The 22,021-nt window shown below is 34.4% G+C and overlaps 1 protein-coding gene across 1 annotated transcript in view; it reads left to right on the top strand.

Annotated features, from left to right (window-relative positions):
- The first annotated feature begins 5,473 nt into the window (after positions 1-5,473).
- Positions 5,474-22,021, top strand: part of LOC126745675 (DNA-directed RNA polymerase II subunit RPB3) — a 35,163-nt gene continuing 18,615 nt past the window's right edge. The window contains exons 1-3 of the mRNA XM_050453634.1: positions 5,474-5,718; positions 5,833-6,004; positions 10,909-11,296. Of these exons, the coding sequence (XP_050309591.1) occupies positions 5,633-5,718; positions 5,833-6,004; positions 10,909-11,296 (646 nt within the window). The 5' untranslated portion in view covers positions 5,474-5,632. The remainder of the gene's footprint in view (positions 5,719-5,832; positions 6,005-10,908; positions 11,297-22,021) is intronic.

Here is a 22,021-nt window from a genome sequence, read left to right on the forward strand (position 1 = left end):
ACCCAGGGAGCAGGTGTTTTCCTCTAAGCATACATTCAGACAAGTGTTTAATAATGATCAAGAACTTATGTTGGTAAAATATATTTTAACGTGTTCTAAACTACAATATGGCTTATCGTATAAGAATCTGAGGGTATTGGCATTTGATTATGCAAAAGCTATGTCTATAAAATATCCACCTAGTTGGGATACTAATAAAATGGCAGGGTTAGATTGGGTTCAAGGGTTTATGAAACGCCATCAAAATCTTAGTCTCCGAAGGCCTGAAAACACGAGTATGTCACGTGTTACGGCATTTAACCAAACTGCATTAACAGAGTTTCAAGATAATCTTGTGCGCTGTTACGAAAAATACAATTTTCCTGCACATAACATTTTTAACTTGGATGAAGCGCGTATAACCACTGTTGTAGATACGCCAAACATTATTGCTGAAAAGAGAACTAAGCAAGTGGGCCAAGTGGTTCCGCGGAAAGGGGCAGGCACTCTTGTAACTATATGTGCCATCGTGAGTGCAGATGGAAATAGTTTACAACCAGTTTTTATATTCCCACGAGCTAGATATCACGACAGTTTTCTCACAGGTGCTCCAGCTGGAAGCATAGGAGTAATAAACAATCCTCCTAGCGGTTGGATGACAAAAACAGTTCTGGAACATATAAAATCTTTTACAAAATGTACCCAAAATGAAAAAATTTTAATAATAATGTATAACCACGAATCCCACTGCTCGCTAAATGCCATAAATTTGCAAAAGAAAATGGCTTGGAGGTGGTCACTATACCGGTCACTCATTGTAGTCATCGCCTTCAGCCACTGGACGTTTCAATAATGGCTCCTTTTAAGGCTAAATTAAAAATAGCGCAACATGATTATTTAATTTCGAATCCCGGAAAAGCCATAACAATCCATGACCTGGCTGGGCTGGCAAATATAGCTAGTCAAGCATCATTCACTCCAAAAAACATAATATCTGGTTTTCAAAAAACAGGGATCTGGCCGTTAAATAGAAATATTTTTTCAGATAGTGACTTTGTTGCAGCAGGAAAAGCATGATGTTGCTGAAATACCAAAGGAACAAAATGACTCTCTACCGTCTACTTCATCTGCAGCTACGATCACTTCTGTAGCATCAGCTTCCACGACCTTATTAATTGAACGTAATATTTCCTGAGGTGGTCAGACCATTTCCCGATATTTGTTCGACTTCCAAAAAGCGTCTTCCAAAAGTCGCAACACAAAAAAGTCTCTGTTTCTTATAGATACACCGATTAAAGATGCCATTGAAGCCGAAGCAGTTGCTCGGGAAGCTAAGAAAAGAGTACAAACGGTAGCCAAGAAGCCAAGAGTGAAGAGAGCAATATTGGCAGATAGTGATAGTGACTAGTGTAATATCATGTGATGATGCCATATCCCTACAAGATGATTCTGAAAATGAGTTCAAGCTGTCAAGGTCATCTGATGAAAATGAAGATTCGCCAAATTTGTCGTCGGACGTACAAATTGACGATTAGGTTGTAGTACGATTTTGCACTAAGAAAACTTACGTCGACTCTCCGACATATCATTCATAATAGCTCTCGACGTTTCTTGACCTTCAAGCTAGCTCGTTTTTACTATGCGGTTTTAGTGTGCGGGCAAAATTTTATGATATTCTCAGCGCAGTGGCGCGCCGCCGCACGGTTTATATTAAAAAAAAATTAATCCTAATTTATTGTTAATAAAATGAAAATATATACAATTTAAGCTCATCAGCTTAAGGTTATTTTCTTTAGCTTCAAATAAAAAACCAATTTTTATACAAAAACATTTTTATTTATTTTGCCATATTAACAACTTTTCTTTCTTATTAGATTTAAAGTTTTTAATAATAAATTTTAATGTATAGTACAAACGTACTCTAAAAAAAAGCCTTAATAAATATTTTATAGGAAACTGGTCACATGGGTGATAAAACATTACATTTTCACTTAAACCTATTAAGCTAGCAACTATATTAGTTTCTGTTGCAAGTCTTTCAAAATTTTTTTGAAAAATTGCTTCCAATCTTGAAATGTAAGTAATAAAATCTTTATGAGGCATTTTCAACTCTCCAAAATCATCTAAATTTTTATTTTCATATGCACGTAAATAACAATAAACACTTGTTGCTTCAATATTTTCATATGTTTTTGAATATGCCTCACAAAGATTGCAATTATGCATCTCGCAACATTTTTTATTAGATACCCAGCAAAATATTTAACAAAATTTATTTCTAATAAACTATTTTTTTGATAATCGCTAGTCAGTTTACAAGGTTTTTTTTGCAAATCCATACTCGTTTTAGTTGAAACATTTTGAAATATTTGTTCTTCCGTAAAATTTTTAAATAAATCTACAGCCTTTAAAAAAATTTCTGCCTCATCATTTGCACAGTTTTGGCCACCCGAATTAAATAATTTTGTACAAAACAATTTTTTAAAAGACCTTTTAAACTGTATTGCAGTTGGATTTCTACAATTTCCATTTTGTTGTCTAATTATCCCAAAAAAATTTTCAAGGCAATCTTGATTTAGTCGGCGTGTTAAGAGGAATGAAAAATCATTATTTTTTAATTGAGGCCATAGCTGTAAAAGAGAATTTATAGAAATACAAAAACCATTAATAAATTTAACTTTTTTTGTGCCATTTTTCCCGTCCTTTTTATTAATAAGTTTAAGATTTTTAAACATATTTAAGCACCTAATTAAAAAATCAATCTGATAATCTAAACCTTTAAAGGCAAGGTTATACTTTTTAGAATTTGTACACGAACTTGAATTGAATATATCAAAAAGCTTATCTATAGTGTCGATAAATTCGGCTGTATGTTTTGCTTCTTCAGGTAAAGCACCAAACTTTATGTAGGTTTTCAAACCTGCATGAATTGTACTGCTAAGTAATTGAGTTGCATATTTTACTTTCATTTTTTCGAAGCTGCTGGGATAAATATGTGAGCGTGTAAGTTTTAGGAGCGGACCGAATGGGATATTTTTTTCCTGCTCATAAAATTTTTTGATAAATTTCCATGAAATTAAATTATCACCTAGAAAAAAATTATATGTTATCAGCATATTTCTTAAAGCTTTGACAAGGTGTGGTATATCAAACATAAAAAATATTTGCTGTTCGTCTACATAAAAAAAAGGTTTTTCACGGGTTATTTTCAAAATGTTTTTTAATTTCATATTGTTAGATCCCATATCAGAAATTATAACAATAACGTTAGGGCCAATTTCTTTTAATTTTTTAATGTCTCCTTAATTATATCATGTAGGGTTTTGCCCGGACATGTGGTGTTATAATAGGAATACGCCAAAGGTTGTTTCCAATTCGAGGAAATGCCTCTGACCATTAAAGCAGTTGCTATTTTAGCTGTCTTAAAGACGCTTGTTTTTCCTGTATGTTCTAACCCGATAATATAATCCAATGCATGATTATAAAACAAATTGGCCTTAATGTTTATCTCATCAACGCATAATACACAAAACTTTTCATGAGAGGCTAAAGAATCGACTTTTAATTTTAAGGTTTTAAATACGGCATCATTATTTAAACCGCAAGATATTTTTAAGCCCCTAAATAAAGTCCCTAAAGTTTGTCGACTAGGTAAACAAAATAGTTTCTTTAAAATAGTTCGATATAATTGAGGTCCAGAAAAATAAATTGATAAACACTTATTTTTATATTCGTCAGTATACCTTCGAGCCCTTGGTAAATGCTGTGATAATTTTAATTGTGCGTTAATAAAATCAGCTAGCTCGCTATTATTATGACAAAACTTACAAATAAGTTCTTGTAATTTACTTAAACTAATAGAATCAGAGGCTTTGTCAAGTTGATTTTTTAATTCCTTATTCTCCTGAATTAAACAGTCATTTTGTGTCTTAAGCCTAATTAATACCTTCAGTTTTCAACTCGCTACACATATCGGACAATTTTTTTTTCCTAGGAGTTGAATAAGTTAATTTTTGGCTAGTTTGAATACTGCGACTGAAAGATTCATTTGGTGAAGACTGTACAGCAATACTGCGTAAAGTGTCAGGAGCTCGGTCAGGAGTTTCAGACTGCGTAGCAATGCTATGTGATATGCCAGGAGTTTCATACTACACATCAGCAATACTTTGTGCATTGCTAGGAGTTTTAGACTGTTCTGCAATGCTATGTAAAGTTTCAGAAGTTTCAACATATAATTTAGGGATTTCAACTTCCATACTAGTTGTTCCTTTTAAACAAAAAAATGCAAATTAGTAATTAAGTACTTAAGACTTTAAAATAGGGTCAATTTCAGATAGGGAACTTGGTTCTTGGAATTAGATACAGCTATTATATGTATCTATCTAAAAAAATAGTTTTTTTTTGTTTTTACGTAGATAATAATATTTATTTTTGTTGTTGATAATGTATGTTTACTAATCAACAAAACTTATTAAAAAAAAATATAAAACTTTAAAACAAAATCTTTTTTTTTTACATGTACGAACTTGAAATATGTGCATTTTTAACCAGTACCTTTTACCCAAGATAACTGAATAAATAAATTTAATATTAAACATATAAATTTTTTTTTGCATAATGGGTAAACCCATCAATACCCATCCCTAATGATTATCATAAAAAGAAACAAATAGAGGTACCTATTCTTTTCAAAGGGTATTTCTGAGAACCAATGGGATTAAATTATTAATAATTTCTTACCTGCTGTAGTTGTTGAGGGCATGTTAAAGATTGTGGGTATAGCTGTATTTTGAAGGATTTGCCTTTCTTTATGTCGTTTAAACATACGGGGCTCAAAATGAGAGGCACATAAACCATAACTTTTGTGAACTTCATTTGCTTTGGGTAACAAGTCAACCCTGTTGCAAGCCTCAAGCCACACTTTTGCTCTACAATAAAAATCAAAAGTGTTACGTAGCGTAACACATAATATTAAAAAATTAAAATAGGTACAATGATTATGTATAATTTGTCTATTCTTACCGGTCTATATTTTTGGAAAAACGATAAAATTTCTCATTACTATTATAAGTTTTTTTCATACAACGCTTATAGGCACAAACAACTCCCGATTTCTGCTTCACTTTCACCATTTTAAACAAAATTTTTTTCATCCGATACGCGCTCTAATGATCTCTATGCCGTCGCGTCGCTTCAATCGATCGATCGATCCCAACTGAGTGAATGAAATAGGTGTAGAAATCTAAACCTATTGCGCTCAAGGTCCCTGACGCTCAGCCCACCGAGTCGGAGAGTCGACGTACTGGTTTATTATTATACTGTGGAATAGGTATCTACACAGAATTCGCAATTTTAAAAACAACTTATGTATAAGTAAATAAATATAACAGTTTAAATACTTTGAACAATCTAATGTATGGATTCCGTTACGTCACCGTACCGTGCAGAATGAGCATCACTTCTGTCACTTTCGTTACTTGGATCACGTTGACGTAAACGACATTAGCTATAGCGCCTGGACTGTAAAGTTCTAGTTCAACATCAATTACCAAAACAAATTCGGTTGCCCCCTTATTTTTAACTTTTTATTAATTTATTTATAAACAAATATTTCTTGTTTGTTTTTAATTTTTTGCCTTCCTCTTTTTACACTATGCCGTATGCTAATCAACCATCAGTGCATATTACAGACCTGACTGACGAAAACGTGAAATTTTACATTGAAGATACTGATTTGAGGTAAATAGCCCATGTTATGAAGTTCTTGTACCAACCTACTCTCAAAACATACTTTGCCTAATAAATTTGATATCATGCTAGTGTTAATATAACTTGTTGATTTGTTTATTTCAGTGTTGCAAATAGTATTAGAAGAGTATTAATTGCCGAGACCCCTACTCTAGCTATTGACTGGGTTAAACTTGAAGCTAACTCCACAGTGCTTAGTGATGAATTTTTAGCGCATAGAATAGGGCTTATACCCCTTATTTCTGATGAAGTAGTTCAGAGATTGCAGTATCCCAGGGTAAGAGCTCCAAATATTAGATATAGAAATTTACTAGTTTACAAGATTATAACTCGTAGGTAATAGTAAAACTCCAAATAGATCTTTAAAATCCAAGAAAAAGTCCTTTGTTCCTATTTCCATGTTTCAATAGCTAAAATAAAGAGAAGTCAAGTTATCACAAGTATGTTATTGAAAGTTGAATAACATATTGTACACCAAATTTAAATTATTTTACAATATAGCATGCAATAAAAATAAATAATTTAAAACTCCATTCACTTGCATACTTTAGGAACATATCATTACAAATTTCCTCTTTTTTTAAATATCTAAACTTGTTATACAATAATAATTTGTAATAAAATTTATAATAATTTAGAAAATCTCAACAATGGGAAAAAGAATCAATTTGGAGTTTATTTAGTAAGCTGTGGAAATTGTAATGATGTTTATGTGTTATGTTAGGTCAGGCCAGGGTGCAGAAACAGTTAAGTCTATATAACAAATTAAAAGACTTCAATATAACCAAGAATAAATTGGCATTGGTAAGCCACCTTGTCTTTAGGACACTCCACCTCTTTGCCAGAATGTGTAAAGTAGCACCTATACATGTTAGGGCATATATATATATATATGTATTATACATATATGTGATGATTTGGCACTTATCTTGAATCACCTGCGTATGGTCGGTGGGGGAGGCTAGGTTATTTAGTTTTTAGCTTGAATACATTTATTTACTAATTTTTTTTTTTTTTTTGGTCTTTTGATTTAAATTAATTCTTGATTCTTATCCTAATTTAGTGTTGATTTTTTATTATTTATTTTCTCAAGTTCACTACTTTTTTTTTTTTTTTATTATATAGCAATTCTTTTATAGTTTAGTTGCATGAATCTAATACAATTCATGCATTCGTACATTTATATATTTAATTGATTTTCCTGTAACTGGGTATATGTAACCTGTTGGAAATAAAGCTTATTATTATATATTTTCATATATACATTCATATATATGTATGTACCCTCTACATCTCACTCTACACCTCATGTAATTGACGTCTCTTGGTCTCCACTGTACAGAGAATTCTAAAATATAATAAATGGCACCCATACAAAATTTAACTTCTTCAAGAATTAAAGAAGATGATAACAACCGCTGCGCCGTTTACAGTTTTGTGAAATAATGTCTGAACTAATTTCAAATAATCCCAACTATCTTTCAAATGTTTGCTTCTCAGACAAATGTTAATTTTTTTTCAATGGCTCTGTCAATCGTCATAATTATCGGTACTGATCCGACACGAATCCAAGGATCTACCATGAGATTCATCCTAAAACCCTCAAAAATTACATGATTGGGGTGGTATTTTTGGTGAACACATAATTGGACCATGTTTCTTACTGAGAAATTTAAATGTAAATGCGTACTTAGACCTTTTGGAGAATGCCATTAACCCAGTTTTGATTGATATTATGCAAAACGACCAACGCTACCATGAAGAATATTTCAGCAAGACGGGGCACCTTTCCATTATGCATTACCAGTATGGCAGTTTCTGGATGAAATGTCTTTTGGTAGATGGATTGGGGTGCTATCGAATGGCCCGCGAGATCACCTGATTTATCTCCTCCTGATTTCTTTTCATGGGGACATCTGAAATTGAAAATGTATGACACCCAACCTGAATCGTTAGAAGATTTACGAAAGCGCATCGTTCATGAATGTCAACAAATAACACCCCAAATTCTTTACAATGTGCGGGAACCCTTTAAACACTGTACTATTGTTTGGAGGTAAACGGCGGACATTTTCAACATTTCTCGTACATTCCCGTACTCAGTATAATCATGGTGGAACTTTTGATATTAATAGAGAATAAGTTTTTAGAAAGATATAACTTTGTTGATATAACCAAGTTTGAGTATCTCCTGGAAGAAAAAACTTTTGAATTTTGCATTGTTTATTCTAAAGAATTAAATTTGTACATTTTAGGCCTTTACAGGTCACTCTCGAGTAATTTTAGTAGTTTTATTGATAAATTATATAATATTTTAAGCCAAATATCGGTAAATGCATCAATAATATTGACAGGTGACATTAATGTAAATTTTTTAGACTGCAATAACTTTAACAATCATTTGTCGATACATAGAGTGCTGAAATCTTTTAATTTAAGTTTGCATGTAGATCAACCTACTCATATCACTGCTAATTCTGCATCACTTTTAGATTATGTTTGCTCTATGCTCTGTGAAACGCAGGTTGCATGTAGAATTGTAAATGCCGGGTTGTCTAATCATGAGGCCGTATTATGTTCCTTTCTTCTAAGTGAAAAAAAGTATACCTCAAGAAAAAAAAAGTGGGGAAGGTTGTTCACTAGAAAAAATTTCTGTAAATTTAAAGAATGTTGTAATTCAATAGACTGGAATGGTATCATACTTGACAACGGTGATCCTTTTAAGAGTTTCCATTCAACTTTAGTGGATGTTTTTGAGTCAACTTTCCCCATGATGACAATTAGGGAAAAAAGGAGAAGACCCTGTTTGCACTCCATAAGAAAGTTTGCCCTAGACAACTCCAGATTCATATCCTACTTTAATAGATATCACAAAATTTACCGCGATACAGTGAAATTGGCAAAAAACTTATACTACTCAAGTAAAATAAACCAATCAAGAAATAAGTCTAGAGAGTCTTGGAAAATTGTTAATGACTTACGAGGCGAACGTGGGAACCCTTCTGTTTCTAATATCACGGTGTCGGCCGAAACACTCAATCATTTTTTCCAGGGTGTTGTTTGGGTCTATATCAATATTATTGCCTTAGTCTGTTAGAGATCCGCGCTCATACTTACACAACATTAAGGTGCCTGAAACATTTTTCTTTAGACCAACAGATTTTAGTGAAATAATGGAAGCGCTATCCTCAATCAAAAATAAGAACTCTGGATGGGATGGGCTGTCACTAAAGGTCCTAATAGCGCTACCGCTACCAACCCTTGATTCTTTGGCTGAGGTGATAAATGTTTCACTTTCAAGTGGGTCCTTTCCACACTTGATCAAGGATGCCTTGATTATACCATTATTTAAGGGCGGAAACTATGATGACCCATCAAATTTCAGACCCATAGCCCTGCTTCCCACTCTTGGCAAGCTTGTAGAGCGATTGGTAAAAACTAGGATGATGGAATTTCTGAAACGGCATAATGTTCTTAACCATCAGCAATTTTGATTCCGGACGAAACTGGGTACATCTGATGCTATTTTCAATTTTTTGGAGAGTCTGTACATGGGATTGAACGCTGGGGAGAGTGCGGCGGCGGTTTTCTGTGATTTATCTAAGGCGTTTGACTGTGTAAGTCACAGAATACTGCTGCAGAAGATAGAAACCTATGGATTCAGAGGAGTTGCTCTCGACTGTTTTCGTTCTTACCTATCTGGAAGAACACAAAGGGTATTCTTTGACAATGATATGTCCTCCCGTCTGGATATGGATGCGGGTGTACCCCAAGGTTCTGTTCTTGGACCAATATTGTTCCTGCTATATGTCAATGATATCTCTCAAATTCCAATTAGGGGCAAATTTACTATCTTTGCGGATGATACAACATTACTTTGGCATGACACTGACACCAAGAGGTTAAAGAATATCGTTGATGAAGATTTAATTCTTGTAAAGTCATGGTGTGAATCTAATAGATTAACTTTTAATATTTCTAAAACTAATATTTTAACTTATGTAACCTTGGAACTGTCACTTTGCAAAATGAAACAATAAGTCCTTCTGAAACATGCACATTTTTGGGCCTGACGATTGATACGCAATTAAAATTTGAAAATCATATCTCCTCTTTAATAGGGAAGTTATCATCCAACTGTTATGCTATTAGAGTAATAACACATTCTCTGGGACTTGATGTGGCTAAAATTGCCTACCATGCTCTTATTGAGTCTCATCTGAGATATGGTATTGTGTTTTGGGGTGTGTGCTCTCAGTATTTGTTCAGCTCTATTTATTTTGCAAAAAAGAGCCATACGCTACATGTGTGCAGCTCCCTTTCGTAGCCCCTGTAGGCCATTATTTTTAAAACACTCTGTCCTGACATTGCCATGCCTTTTTATCTTAGAGACTGTTTGTCTTATCTATAAAAAATATCGCCATCAGCTTGGCCCTTCCTCCTCGGGTTACAATCTCCGAACAACCTTCTCTTTACCTCTGCCTATCCCAAAAAGTGAGCAGATTAAGTCCTCTTTTGTGTACGGGGGCAGAAGGCTTTTTAACCACCTACCCCTTTATATAAGGCTAATAAATTGTGAAAAACGTTTTAGGAAAAATATAAAGAAAGTTTTGCTTGCTAAAGCATTTTATTCTCTAGACGAGTTTTTAAATACAATTTTTTTACAGTGAAGAATTTTGCGCAGCGTAATGTGACTTCTTACTACCTTTTCTTTGGGTGTGTTCTATATTCTATGTATGTAAGAATTGTTTAAATTTTTATATTTTTGTAAAAGATTATGTTGTCAACTATCTTTAACTTATCTTTGACGGGTGCGAGCGTTTTTGTTTTGTAAATCAAGAACCTCTGAAAATTAGCACTAAAAGTATTAAACAATGCTATTGTTTCAAAATCTTTGACAAGCTGTGATACTGCAAAAGCTCAAGTTAGCAATTTCAAACTTGGCAGTTGTACTAAACTAGATTTTTTATTTTAATAAAACTAGAAACTGTTTATTCTATTTGTAACTAGAATTCTATCTAGTCTAGATTCTATTTAGATTCTTTCTTAGGCTAAATACACATCTACAAGTATTTTTGCTTAATTTTTAATTACATACTTGTGATATTTTGACTGGAAGTTTTCTTTTATTTTAACAAAATTATTAGTTTAATCAATATTATAGCAAAATGTATTTTTTAGGATTGTATTTGTACAGATTTTTGTCAAGAATGCAGTGTTGAATTTACATTGGATGTAAAATGTACTGATGACCAAACTCGTCATGTTACTACTGCAGATCTGAAATCAAGTGATCCCAGAGTGATTCCAGCAACCTCAAAACATAGGGATGAAGACTCAGCCGAATATGGGGAAGTTGATGAAATACTAATTATTAAGTTGAGAAAAGGGCAGGAGTTAAAAGTGAGGGCTTATGCAAAAAAAGGATTTGGAAAGGAACATGCCAAATGGAATCCAACTTGTGGTGTTGCTTTTGAATATGATCCTGATAATTCCATGAGACATACTTTGTTTCCTAAGCCCGATGAGTGGCCCAAAAGTGAATATAGTGAATTGGATGATGATCAATGTAAGTAATTCTTTAATATTATACCTACCTCATCTTTATTTATTAATTATAAATCCCTCAGTAGATAGCACATAAATACATACGGTTAAATAAATAAATACATTTTCTAACTCATATCAATGTACCAGAAACTTTTTTAAAACATGTAGTGAATAAGTTTTTTTACAAATGGCCTATTTTCTCCTTGTCTTAAAAGGGCTAACATTGTTCCAATTTACAAGAAAGGTAATCTGAATGAACCTTGCAATTTTCGCCCTATAGCATTGCTTCCTGTGCCTTGAAGGATTGTGGAGGAGCTAGTTACGGTGAGGGTAGTTTCATTTTTCAAAAGGCATAAGCTGCTTGATCCGCATCAGTTTTGATTTCCAAAGCGTCATTAATTGTTTTAACAACCATAAAGAAGAGCGCGTTTTCGATACAAAAACAAGGACTTACAAGCAAAACTTGAGCATAAATACCAAACTAGACAAATATCCAACCAGAATTTGTCTGTTCCCTTTATAGACATGATGGCAACTAAAGATTTATTACGAGCTTAGCTCTTAAATCATACAATTCCTTGCCAATTGAGATAAGAAATATCGCTAAATATGAGACATTCCGCAAAAACTGTAAGCCAATTATTTACAGCAACTACAAAACTCAAGTCAAAATATACTTTATTTGCTAGTTTACAAACTTGTGCTAAAAGCTTCCTAATCTTAGAATTTATAATACAAGTATTTATTTGGTTATACAGGATACAGGACAAAAACAGAATACAGAATCGATTTTGATTGTACATAGCAGCATATTTTATATAATCAAAGAAAAAACCAAAAAAGAAGAAAAGAAAAGGCGAGAACCAACATAAAACAAGAATAAAAAAAATAAATAAAATAAATTTGATCAACAGATATATAATTATACTCTATTTCAGAAGTGTATAGAGCAATAAACTGGGGAATTCCGTTCTGTTTGGCTACATTTCGTGGTAGTTCATAGGCGCAGGTACTTATAATATTTATGAATTTAATTTTCACGGATTAAATGCCTTTACTTTGAAAGAGATTAAATACTAAATAAATACTTTTAATCCTTTTGTATAGGTACCTATCTTTTAACGCTTTGTAACATGCAAAAATGGGGTCAGGTAATATATACAGACTATAAATACTTTTATTTATATATAATAATATAAAATATTTTAAACGTTAGTAGTCACTGCTACGCTGTAGTGTAATCACAATATTATTATCCCAATATTTAAAAAATGGAGGTATTCAGTCCAACGAAAAGATGTACTAAAAATTCTCCACTATCGCTGAGTGAAAAAGTTATTATTTTAAATGTACATGATTGCATAAAACACGATTACCCTAGTTTTACTGTGCAAGAAATTGTTGAAAAATGTTCTCGAATGAGTGGAATTGGAAAGTCCACCATTTTCAAATTGTTGCGGGAAAGAAAAGTAGCAGGTCAAGTGGAATCTCCCAAGCAAAAGCCAGGACGACCTACAAAAGTCCTTGATGAAAATGCTAAATGTATAATTCGAAGAAAAGTTCACTCTTTTTATTTTAAAAAGGAAATACCCACCCTAGACAAAATTTTAATGGAGCTTGGCCGAGATGACAGTATTCCGTTGATAAGTAGAAAACTTTTATGGAAAACTTTAAAAAATATGGATTTTGCCTGGGAAAAGCATAACCGCAAAGCACTTTTACTGGAGAGCGACGAAATTGTTTGTTGGAGACGACAATACTTAAGAAGTATCAAGCAGTACCGCAGGGAGCAAAAGAAAGTTTTTTATCTTGATGAGACGTGGATTAACGAAGGTTATATAGTCCAAAAAATGTGGCAAGACAAAAATATAACCAGTGCTCGCCAAGCTTTCATAGAAGGCCTGTCTACGGGTATTAAAGTACCTTCGGGAAAAGGAAAAAGACTTATAATCACACATATTGGAAGCGAAGAGGGATTTTTAAAAGAAGGTTTGCTAACCTTTGAGTCGACTCGCACAGGAGATTACCATGAAGACATGAACTCAGACGTTTTCGAGGACTATTTTGGTGAAATGATAAAATTTCTTCCGGCTAATTCGGTGGTGGTTATGGATAACGCAAGCTATCATTCACGGCGAATAGAGAAGACGCCAACTTCAAGTTGGAGAAAGCAAGAAATTATCGATTGGCTGACTGCAAAAGGTATTGCGTTTGAAGCAAATTTGATAAAAAAAGAACTGCTGGCAATAGCAAACTTACACAAAACTCGTTTCATGAAATACGCTGTGGAAGATATAGCCGAAAAATATAATATAACTGTACTGCGCTTACCGCCATATCATTGCGAACTAAATCCTATAGAACTGATATGGGCGCAGGTAAAAGGATTTGTAGCAAGACAAAACACGACTTTTAAAATGAAAGATGTTAAGCTACTGTTTGATCAAGCCATTACGGAAGGGACACCAGAGAATTGGCGAAAAGCAGTCCAGCATGTAATTAAGCAAGAGGACAAAATGTGGGATCTTGACAACCTCATCGATCAGACAGTCGATCCTTTAATTATAATGTCAAGAGGTGATGACAGTTCGTCAGATGACGAAGAAGACTACAATCTATTATAATTTAAAATTGTTATACACTGTTCAAAAAGTGCCAGATCCAAAAGTGACATTTTCAACTGTTTTACTCTACATATTATATTCAATAAATTTGTGAAAAAAATATATTATTCCATTTAAACAAAAGTAACTTTCTAAAATAAAATAGCATTTAAGTACATTAATTATAAGGTAAAAAACAAGTCCCAGTTGCACGCCTTTGGCGAACCGTTTTCAATGTTTATCAGTGGGTAACAATGGGCAAAACTCATAAATTGACCCAAAACCGGGTGGCACTACCTGCAATCAACGAAAAGAAAGAATTTTACATTGAAACTAATACCCAACTAAGGTAGTGGCATAAAATATTGGTGGATCACCAGGTACCACTTTTGCATACCTAATGAGGTTTTATTGCTCTACACACTTCTGAAATAGAGTATAATTTTAAATATTAAAATGAGTCGTTAAAATACTCTTCAATGCTGTAGTAAGCTTTTGGTAAGATTAATTTCTTTAGTTCTCTCCTAAACTTTTTAAGGTCTGTAACAGAGATGGGGATTGCTTTATTGTTATTAACAAAGAAAAATTGTTCTAAACAAAGCTACCTTAAATTACTACCACTAGACTTAACCACTACACCCCATACACACTCGAGTTCCAAAACAAACATCAGAAAACAATACATAAGAACAGCAGAAAAAAATACATAAAAAGTAAATTAAATTCCATAATTATTGCCTCAAGTATAAGACAGCAAAGAATTCAAACCATACAAACAAATGAAATAAAATTCAAATACTGTAAACTTACACTTAGGGAAAATTAGAATGTGTCGACGTAGTATTCATCCAGTGAATAGTAACATTTTTCGGTCAAAAGTTTTTTCAATTTACGTTTAAAAGTGTCAATACATGTTGCCTCCCTGATTCCACCTGGTAAACGATTGAAAATTTTGATTCCCTCGTAGAAAATAGATTTTTTAGTTGATGTGGAGGAGGGGATTGGAAGATTTAGATCGTTCACTTGACGCGTTAAGTATCTTGGATTTGGGGTTATACATTTAAAGCGATTTGCAAAAAGTAAGCAGGCCACTTCCTAAATGTAGAGGGAGAAGACAGTGTGTATGCCTATCCTAACAAATAATGGGCGACAGGAATCTCTTGGTTTAGCCCCACAGATGTAACGTACAGCACGCTTCTGTAAAACAAGCAGCATTTGTAGAAGGTAGGCAGCTGCATTACCCCAGAAGCAAATGGCATACCTAAGGTGGTATTCAATTAATGAAAAATATACAGATCTTCCAAACTCCATGCCAAGCTCCAGGGTAGCCGGTCTGACTGCAAAACAACCTGCAGACACCTTTTTGCAAGTACCGAGGATATGCTCTTCAAATCTGAGTTCTCTGTCAATGAATAAACCCAAAAATTTTGTATTATCAAACTGCTGAACTACTGAATTAGAGAAAGGCACGTGGTCTAGAGCACACTTAAAACACAATAATTTGGTTTATTGAGGATTTAGTGACAGCAAGTTTGATTCAAACCAGAGATTTACTGCTTGAAGATCAGCTGCTAATGTAGTTCGCAGAGTATCTGTGTTTGGGCTGTGCCAAAGAAGTGTGGTATCATCGGCAAATAGAGTAAATTTCCCCCGTATATTAAGATTGGTAAGATCATTTATGTATAGGAGAAAAAGTATAGGCCCCAAAACTGAACCCTGAGGAACTCCCAAGGTGATAGGATGGTAATCAGAGTACTTAGATCCTACAAGCACTCGTTGTTGCCGATCTTGCAGATAGGAAGCAAACCAAGAAGATTAAACTCCCTGAAATCCATAATGATGAAGCTTCCGCAGCAGAATCCTGTAGCAGACACAATCGAAAGCCTTCGACAAATCACAAAAAATTGCCGCCGAAACTCCACCAGCATTTATCTGGGAGTAAAACTAATGAAAAAAATTAAACATGACATCATTGGTACTGGTATTTTCACGGAAGCCAAATTGAAGTCTGGTGAGGATGTTTTTGGACTTTAAAAAGAACATTATTCGATTTTTAACCAGTTTTTCGATTACCTTTGATAGCGTAGACAAGAGAGAGATGGGACGAAAGTTGGAAGGACTATCAAGAGCTCCACCCTTGTGAATTGGGATAACTTTAGCTGATTTTAGGCGAGATGGAAATATCCCCTTGCTCCAAGAAAGGTTAATTGCGTCAACTAGTGCCTTTAGCGCCTTTTCTGGAAGGTTGAAAAAAATCTTAGCTGAAAGGTTGTCTTCTCCAGTTGAATTTTTATTTTTTTCAGTATACAGAATATCCTTGAGTTCGTTTAGGTTTGTAGGTATAAAGAAGAAGGAATTTGGAACATGAATGGCTGGCATAAAGGAAAGAGGATCCACAGAAGGGTTCAAATTTTGCTGAAGTTGTAGAGCAATATTAGAAAAAAAATTGTTAAAATCATTGGGAGAGACTTCAGGGCATTCTCCTGACTGCCTACCACTATTGTGACGAATATCATTAATAATTTTCCAACTCTCCTTATATTTGTTAGATAAACCACTTAAACGGTTGGAGTAGTAAGTTTGCTTAGAGATTCTTATCAGACGACGATACAAAGCTCGGTAGGAATTAAAATAGTTATAAAAAACTGGAGAGTCAGTGAACTTTCTTATTGTGTGAAGAGATCTCAGATTTCTTGAAGATACTTTCAAACCCCTCATGAACCAAGATTTTATATGTTTGGATTTCGGTTTGATTTTAATCATTGGGAAGGAAGCATCAAAGAGCTTAACAATTTTTGTGTAAAAGGAAGATAAATCGAAAATAGAATTCCAGGACTCAAGAGCTGAAAGTTGACGAAACTTATTAAAGTTATTAATACCAAAAATTCGACAATATCGCTGTGCAGATACACTACATTCCTTTTGTATATTTGCTATTTTACATAGTATAAACTCATGGTCTGATAAAGCAGAATTTGCGACTGTACACTCCACGGAGTCATATGGAAAATTAGAACAAATATAGTCAATAGTGGAGCTTGTTGACTGTGTTATACGAGTAGAATCTTTTACATGCATATGTATATTAAATGCCCCCATTAGATGATTGAGGCGCAGAGTAAAGACAGAATTTGTATCATTAAAGTTGATATTAAAGTTTCCTGTAAGAAATACGTAAGCCGCCGATGGAATTTCAAATAAAAGTGCCTCTAATTTTAAAAAGATTTCGTTGCAGTCTCCTAGAGGAGATCTATAAATACAAATTACATATAAGTCATTTCCTTTAGGAGATGGTTAAATTTATCTACCTGTTGAAAAGAGTTGTGTTCTAAAAAGTTTTTACATATCATACATCCACCATGAGAAGACAAAATCCGACAAAAACTAGACAAAATAACATAATTTGGTAGATCAATAAGCTCACCCCCGGTTTAAGCCAGTGCTCAGTAAGTAATAAAATACTAGGATAGTTTAAGTCATGCAAAAAAAGTGAAAGTTCACTAGTTTTATGTCGCAGAGATTGAATATTTAACAACATTAGAGTTAGTTGGCTAGGTAAAACATTAGATTGAATGTGTTTTACATTTACATGATTGTTACTAGCTTGTATGTCAACAGTAGAGAGTTTACTATTCCCAAATGTTACATTGAACTGAGATGTTGACAGTCTTGGTGAAAATTCAATTTTTTATTATTTAATTGACAGAAATCAATGAGATAATGTACCATGCGCTCCTTATTTATGTAATCGCCAACAATGGGTACAAGCGTAGTTCCACTTAGGGATTCAATGCATTTTGAGATTTCGCGATGTTGTGGCGTTATAAATGAATTAAGTATGGGCCTGTTTTTAAAAAGAGAAGGTCCTATTAAAACTAGGTTTGTATTATCCATTTTTCTAAGTCTTTTTTGAATATCCCCAATGCTGCATCGTTTCCTCAGCACTGATTCAAGTGAACCAAGAAACACAAAAACGAAGTCCGATTTAGTAAACCGTTCGGAGAATTGGAGAGTCTCTTGAAGCAGGTCTTCAGTCAGCAAATTAGATGTCTTTTGGCAGTTTAGATGATACTTACTACCAATTGATTTTTTAAAGAGTGACAGATATCCTCTAACATCCGATCCAATGACCAAAATTTTGTTCTTCCTGGGATAGCGTCGTTCTGCTTTGGTATTGGTAAAGGTATTGCTGGGTTTGGGTAAATTTTCTGCGGATGTAGGACAGGATTGAACTCGGGTAGCCTCATATTTAAGACTCTCAACTTCCATACGTTACGCCGCATTTTCTAGTTCTAGTGTACGGATCGTTGATATCATGTTCTTGCTAGTACTTGTAAGATCTTATAGGCGCTGATTTAGATCAGTTTCCAAGTCCTTATACTTTTGTATAGTTTCTCTTAGAGTTAGCTCTTCAGATTGGAGTTTTTTAATTTCATCCTGAAGTGTTATAATTCTTTGGCTTTGTTTTTCCAAATCGCTTTTTCTTTTTCCTCTTCTTGTCGTCGCAGCTGGCAACTCTTTGAGCAAATAATTGAGTGACCTCCAATTCTTATAACTTCTGGACATCGTTCCATACAGCTGGGATGATAAACACCAAGACATACTGCCCAACAAAATTGCTTGAAGTCTTTTTTACAGCATTTAAAAACTTGCTGCATGGTTACTAGATTTATATGTCAATAACTTTTCAAAATTAGTTTCGGAGAGTTTAATAAATTCACTCAATTCGGAGAGTTCAATAAATTCACGACAGAGGTCAAGTTTAGCAAAACACTCGCGGAAAACGGATATTATTCTATTATTCTGAAAATAGATATTTTGCACGTGGCGTCGATGCGATGCCAGGTTAAAGCAAATCAAAACAAAACAAAGCATCAACAACGGCGAAGCTGACGAGCAAAAAACACGACCGTCTCGTACGACTGTACGACTACGACTCGAATTTGATCGGAAGAGATTAGTTGCCCACTTGACGAGTATTATGACTGGTGCAGGATGGTGGACTTACGGACTTGTATGAGTGTTGCAGTTTCCAATATAAAGAGTGAGAAAACTGTTAAAATTCTTTCAGCTACAAAGAGGTTTACAAGAGACTCTCAGACCAACACCACACAGATACCTGAATGCGTTTTTCTGAATAGTAAAAATTATGTTAAGGAGTCCCTTGGAGCACAAACCCCAAAATGGCAACCCATAACGGATATGAGAGTCTATTAAGACGAAATAAACTGAACGAGCAAACAACCCCCCAACTCATGCCTGGCAACCCTGACTACAAAACAACCAGAAGAAAGTTTAGCAGCGAGGCCCAAAACGTGGTTGTCAAACCTTAAACTCTCATCAATGAAGAGGCGGAGAAGTCGACAATAATCCCTACCATGTAGTGGGCTCTGCTCATTAAACAAAAAACCCTCTACATTACACTTAAAGCCCAGAACAAAAGTCTTATCAACATTGAATACAAGCTGATTGCAGATGCACCACTCTTTAATTTTGTGAAGGTCCTCTACTACGAGAGATCTGACTACTTTTTGATCTTTGTTATGCCACAGAATTGTAGTATCATCGGCAAACTGAACCACTAGTCCATGCAGTGATAGAGAGCTTAAGTCATTAACGTATAATAAAAATAAAATAGGACCTAACACTGACCCTTGAGGTACACCACATTTAAGATGTGCTATCCCTGACAAAAATCCAGATGCAACCACCCTCTGGGTGCGGCCAGACAAGTATGACTTCAACCACCCCAAAGCCATTCCCCTAAATCCGTAAAAATCAAGCTTTGACAGCAGTATTCCATGATCCACACAATCGAAGGCCTTGGACAGATCACAGAACACCGCTGCTGCAGCCTCTTTGGAGTTCATAGATAGATACACACTCTCCAAGAATCTGAAAATGGCATCCTGCGTGCCCTTAGATGACTGAAATCTATACTGATTAGGGGACAGCACATTGTATTTGGTCAAAAAAGAGACAATAATCTATTTTTTGCAAGCCGCTCAAGAAGCTTGGAGAGGGTAGACAAAATTGATATGGGACGGAAGTTAAAGGGTCGGTCCAAGCTACCACCCTTATGAAGAGGGATAATCATAGCTTCCTCGCCCTGAAGAAATGACTGATTGATTGCCCAAACCAAAGCACCTAAAGCGCTCGCAGGCAGAAGTGACAGCAGACGTGAAGAGATACCATCGGAACCCGAAGACCTATGATTCTTCAAGCACTGAATTGTTTCAAGGCCCTCAGTGGCATCTACAGGGTGGAAAAAGAATGATTGGTTGATGGCATTCCGATTAAGATACTGCAATGGATTGCCGTCACTGGGAACTGCTTCCAGTAAACTTCTCAGCAATATTAGAAAAATAGTCATTGAAATCATCGGGCCCCAATCCGATTCAACCAACCGCCGACGAGAAGACTGCCTACATTCGTTAATGATTAACCAACTTTCCTTCTGTCTGTTACCGGACGAATCTAAGCGCTCATTGTAATACAGTTCCTTTCGGACGTTTATCAGATGCCTATAAATTTTCCGATAATCCTGAAAATAAGACCTGATGAATTGATTGTCAATAGATTTGCGAAGTCTTGCTAAGCATCGCAAATTTTGGGCAGATGTTTTTAGTCCCGCGGTGATCCGTGGTTTTCGTCTCTTGGATTTAAGTCTAACCAAGGGAAAGCAGATATTTATTTTATCACGTAATGTATAATAAAAGGAAGAAAATGGTTGTGGAGCAGCCTGAATTGTATTCCAGTTAACAGACGAAATGGATTGAGAAAATAAATTCAAATTGTTCCCACTAAACACTCTCCCAATGCGGCGGCCAGATTTGTTTTTAAAGTCACCAGGGAATTGACATACACCCCCTCGTGATCCGATATACCCACTGAGTGCACTGAACAGGTAACACCGTCCAAATTACTGCAGAAATAATAAATAGTGGTCGATGAAGAGGACGAAATATGAGTGGGTGCATTAACATGCATGGTGAGTGCAAATGATTTGAAGATTTCATCAAGAGAAATTCTTTGCGGTAAGGAAACCTCTGAATAAAAACCTAACCTCTGAAAACATAAACTACAACTACAAATCTTAAACTAATGTAATTGTCAGATTCTGTCTTATTGAATAATTTACCATTAATAATAGTATCTGTTTATTTTACATGCAGTATTACTCTAATCCTATTTATTCTTTAGCTATTATTATGATCAGATTTCATGCCAAACGGCAATCGCACTTCCCCTTAGGGTAGGGGGGATCGTTCACTTATCCAAGATATCGAAAGTATGAAGCTCTGATGGAGTGCATGTTGTCGGACTCTGTTTTTTTTAGATTTATTTATTTATTTATGCAATCTACAGACACAAAGTCCATTAAATGATTACAATTGGTCCTTAATGACTAATAAGCACAGTAAGTAAGCACTACATATTACAAAATTAAAACAAAAAAATAGATTCTTTGCCCCCCCCAGATAACACGTTAGGTAACTTAAAAAAAACAAAATAAAAACTAAAAAGAAAAAAAAACTTAAAAATATTCTACATTAGATATATTTTTCCTAAATTTCCCAAATGGTTCCTTAATTATGTCAATATGAAATAGTAGGTTGGCGGCACTGGACATTCGAACAATTGGCGACTTTTTACCTAAATTGGTATTTGTTTTTTTTATATAAAAAGTTCCTAAATCTCTATTGTTATGAATACTTACCGTTAACAGCAGTTTTTCGAGAAGAAATGAACAATCTATATTATTATGAAGGATTTTATGTGTAAACAACAAGCAGGCCACAGTTTTTTCTGGAAATAAGTTTTTTTAAATTAAATTCTGTCAAAAGGTTTTCATAAGATATATCCATCAGATACACACCATGTTTTTTATAGTACAAGTACTGCAAAACCCTCTTTTGAACCTTTTCCAACATTTGTTTGTAAACCGAATAGAATGGACACCAAACAATCGAGGCATATTCCAATATGCTGTGAACATAGACATTATAGAGAGTAGTAATAGTCTTTAAATTAGTAAAGTTACAGGCATTACGAATTATAAATCCTAAAATCTTAAATGCCTTATTAACAACTGTGCTAATATGAGCATCGAAATGCAACTTATTGTCGAAAACTACTCC

Source organism: Anthonomus grandis, chromosome 16, assembly GCF_022605725.1.
Source record: "Anthonomus grandis grandis chromosome 16, icAntGran1.3, whole genome shotgun sequence".
Lineage (NCBI taxonomy): Eukaryota > Metazoa > Arthropoda > Insecta > Coleoptera > Curculionidae > Anthonomus > Anthonomus grandis.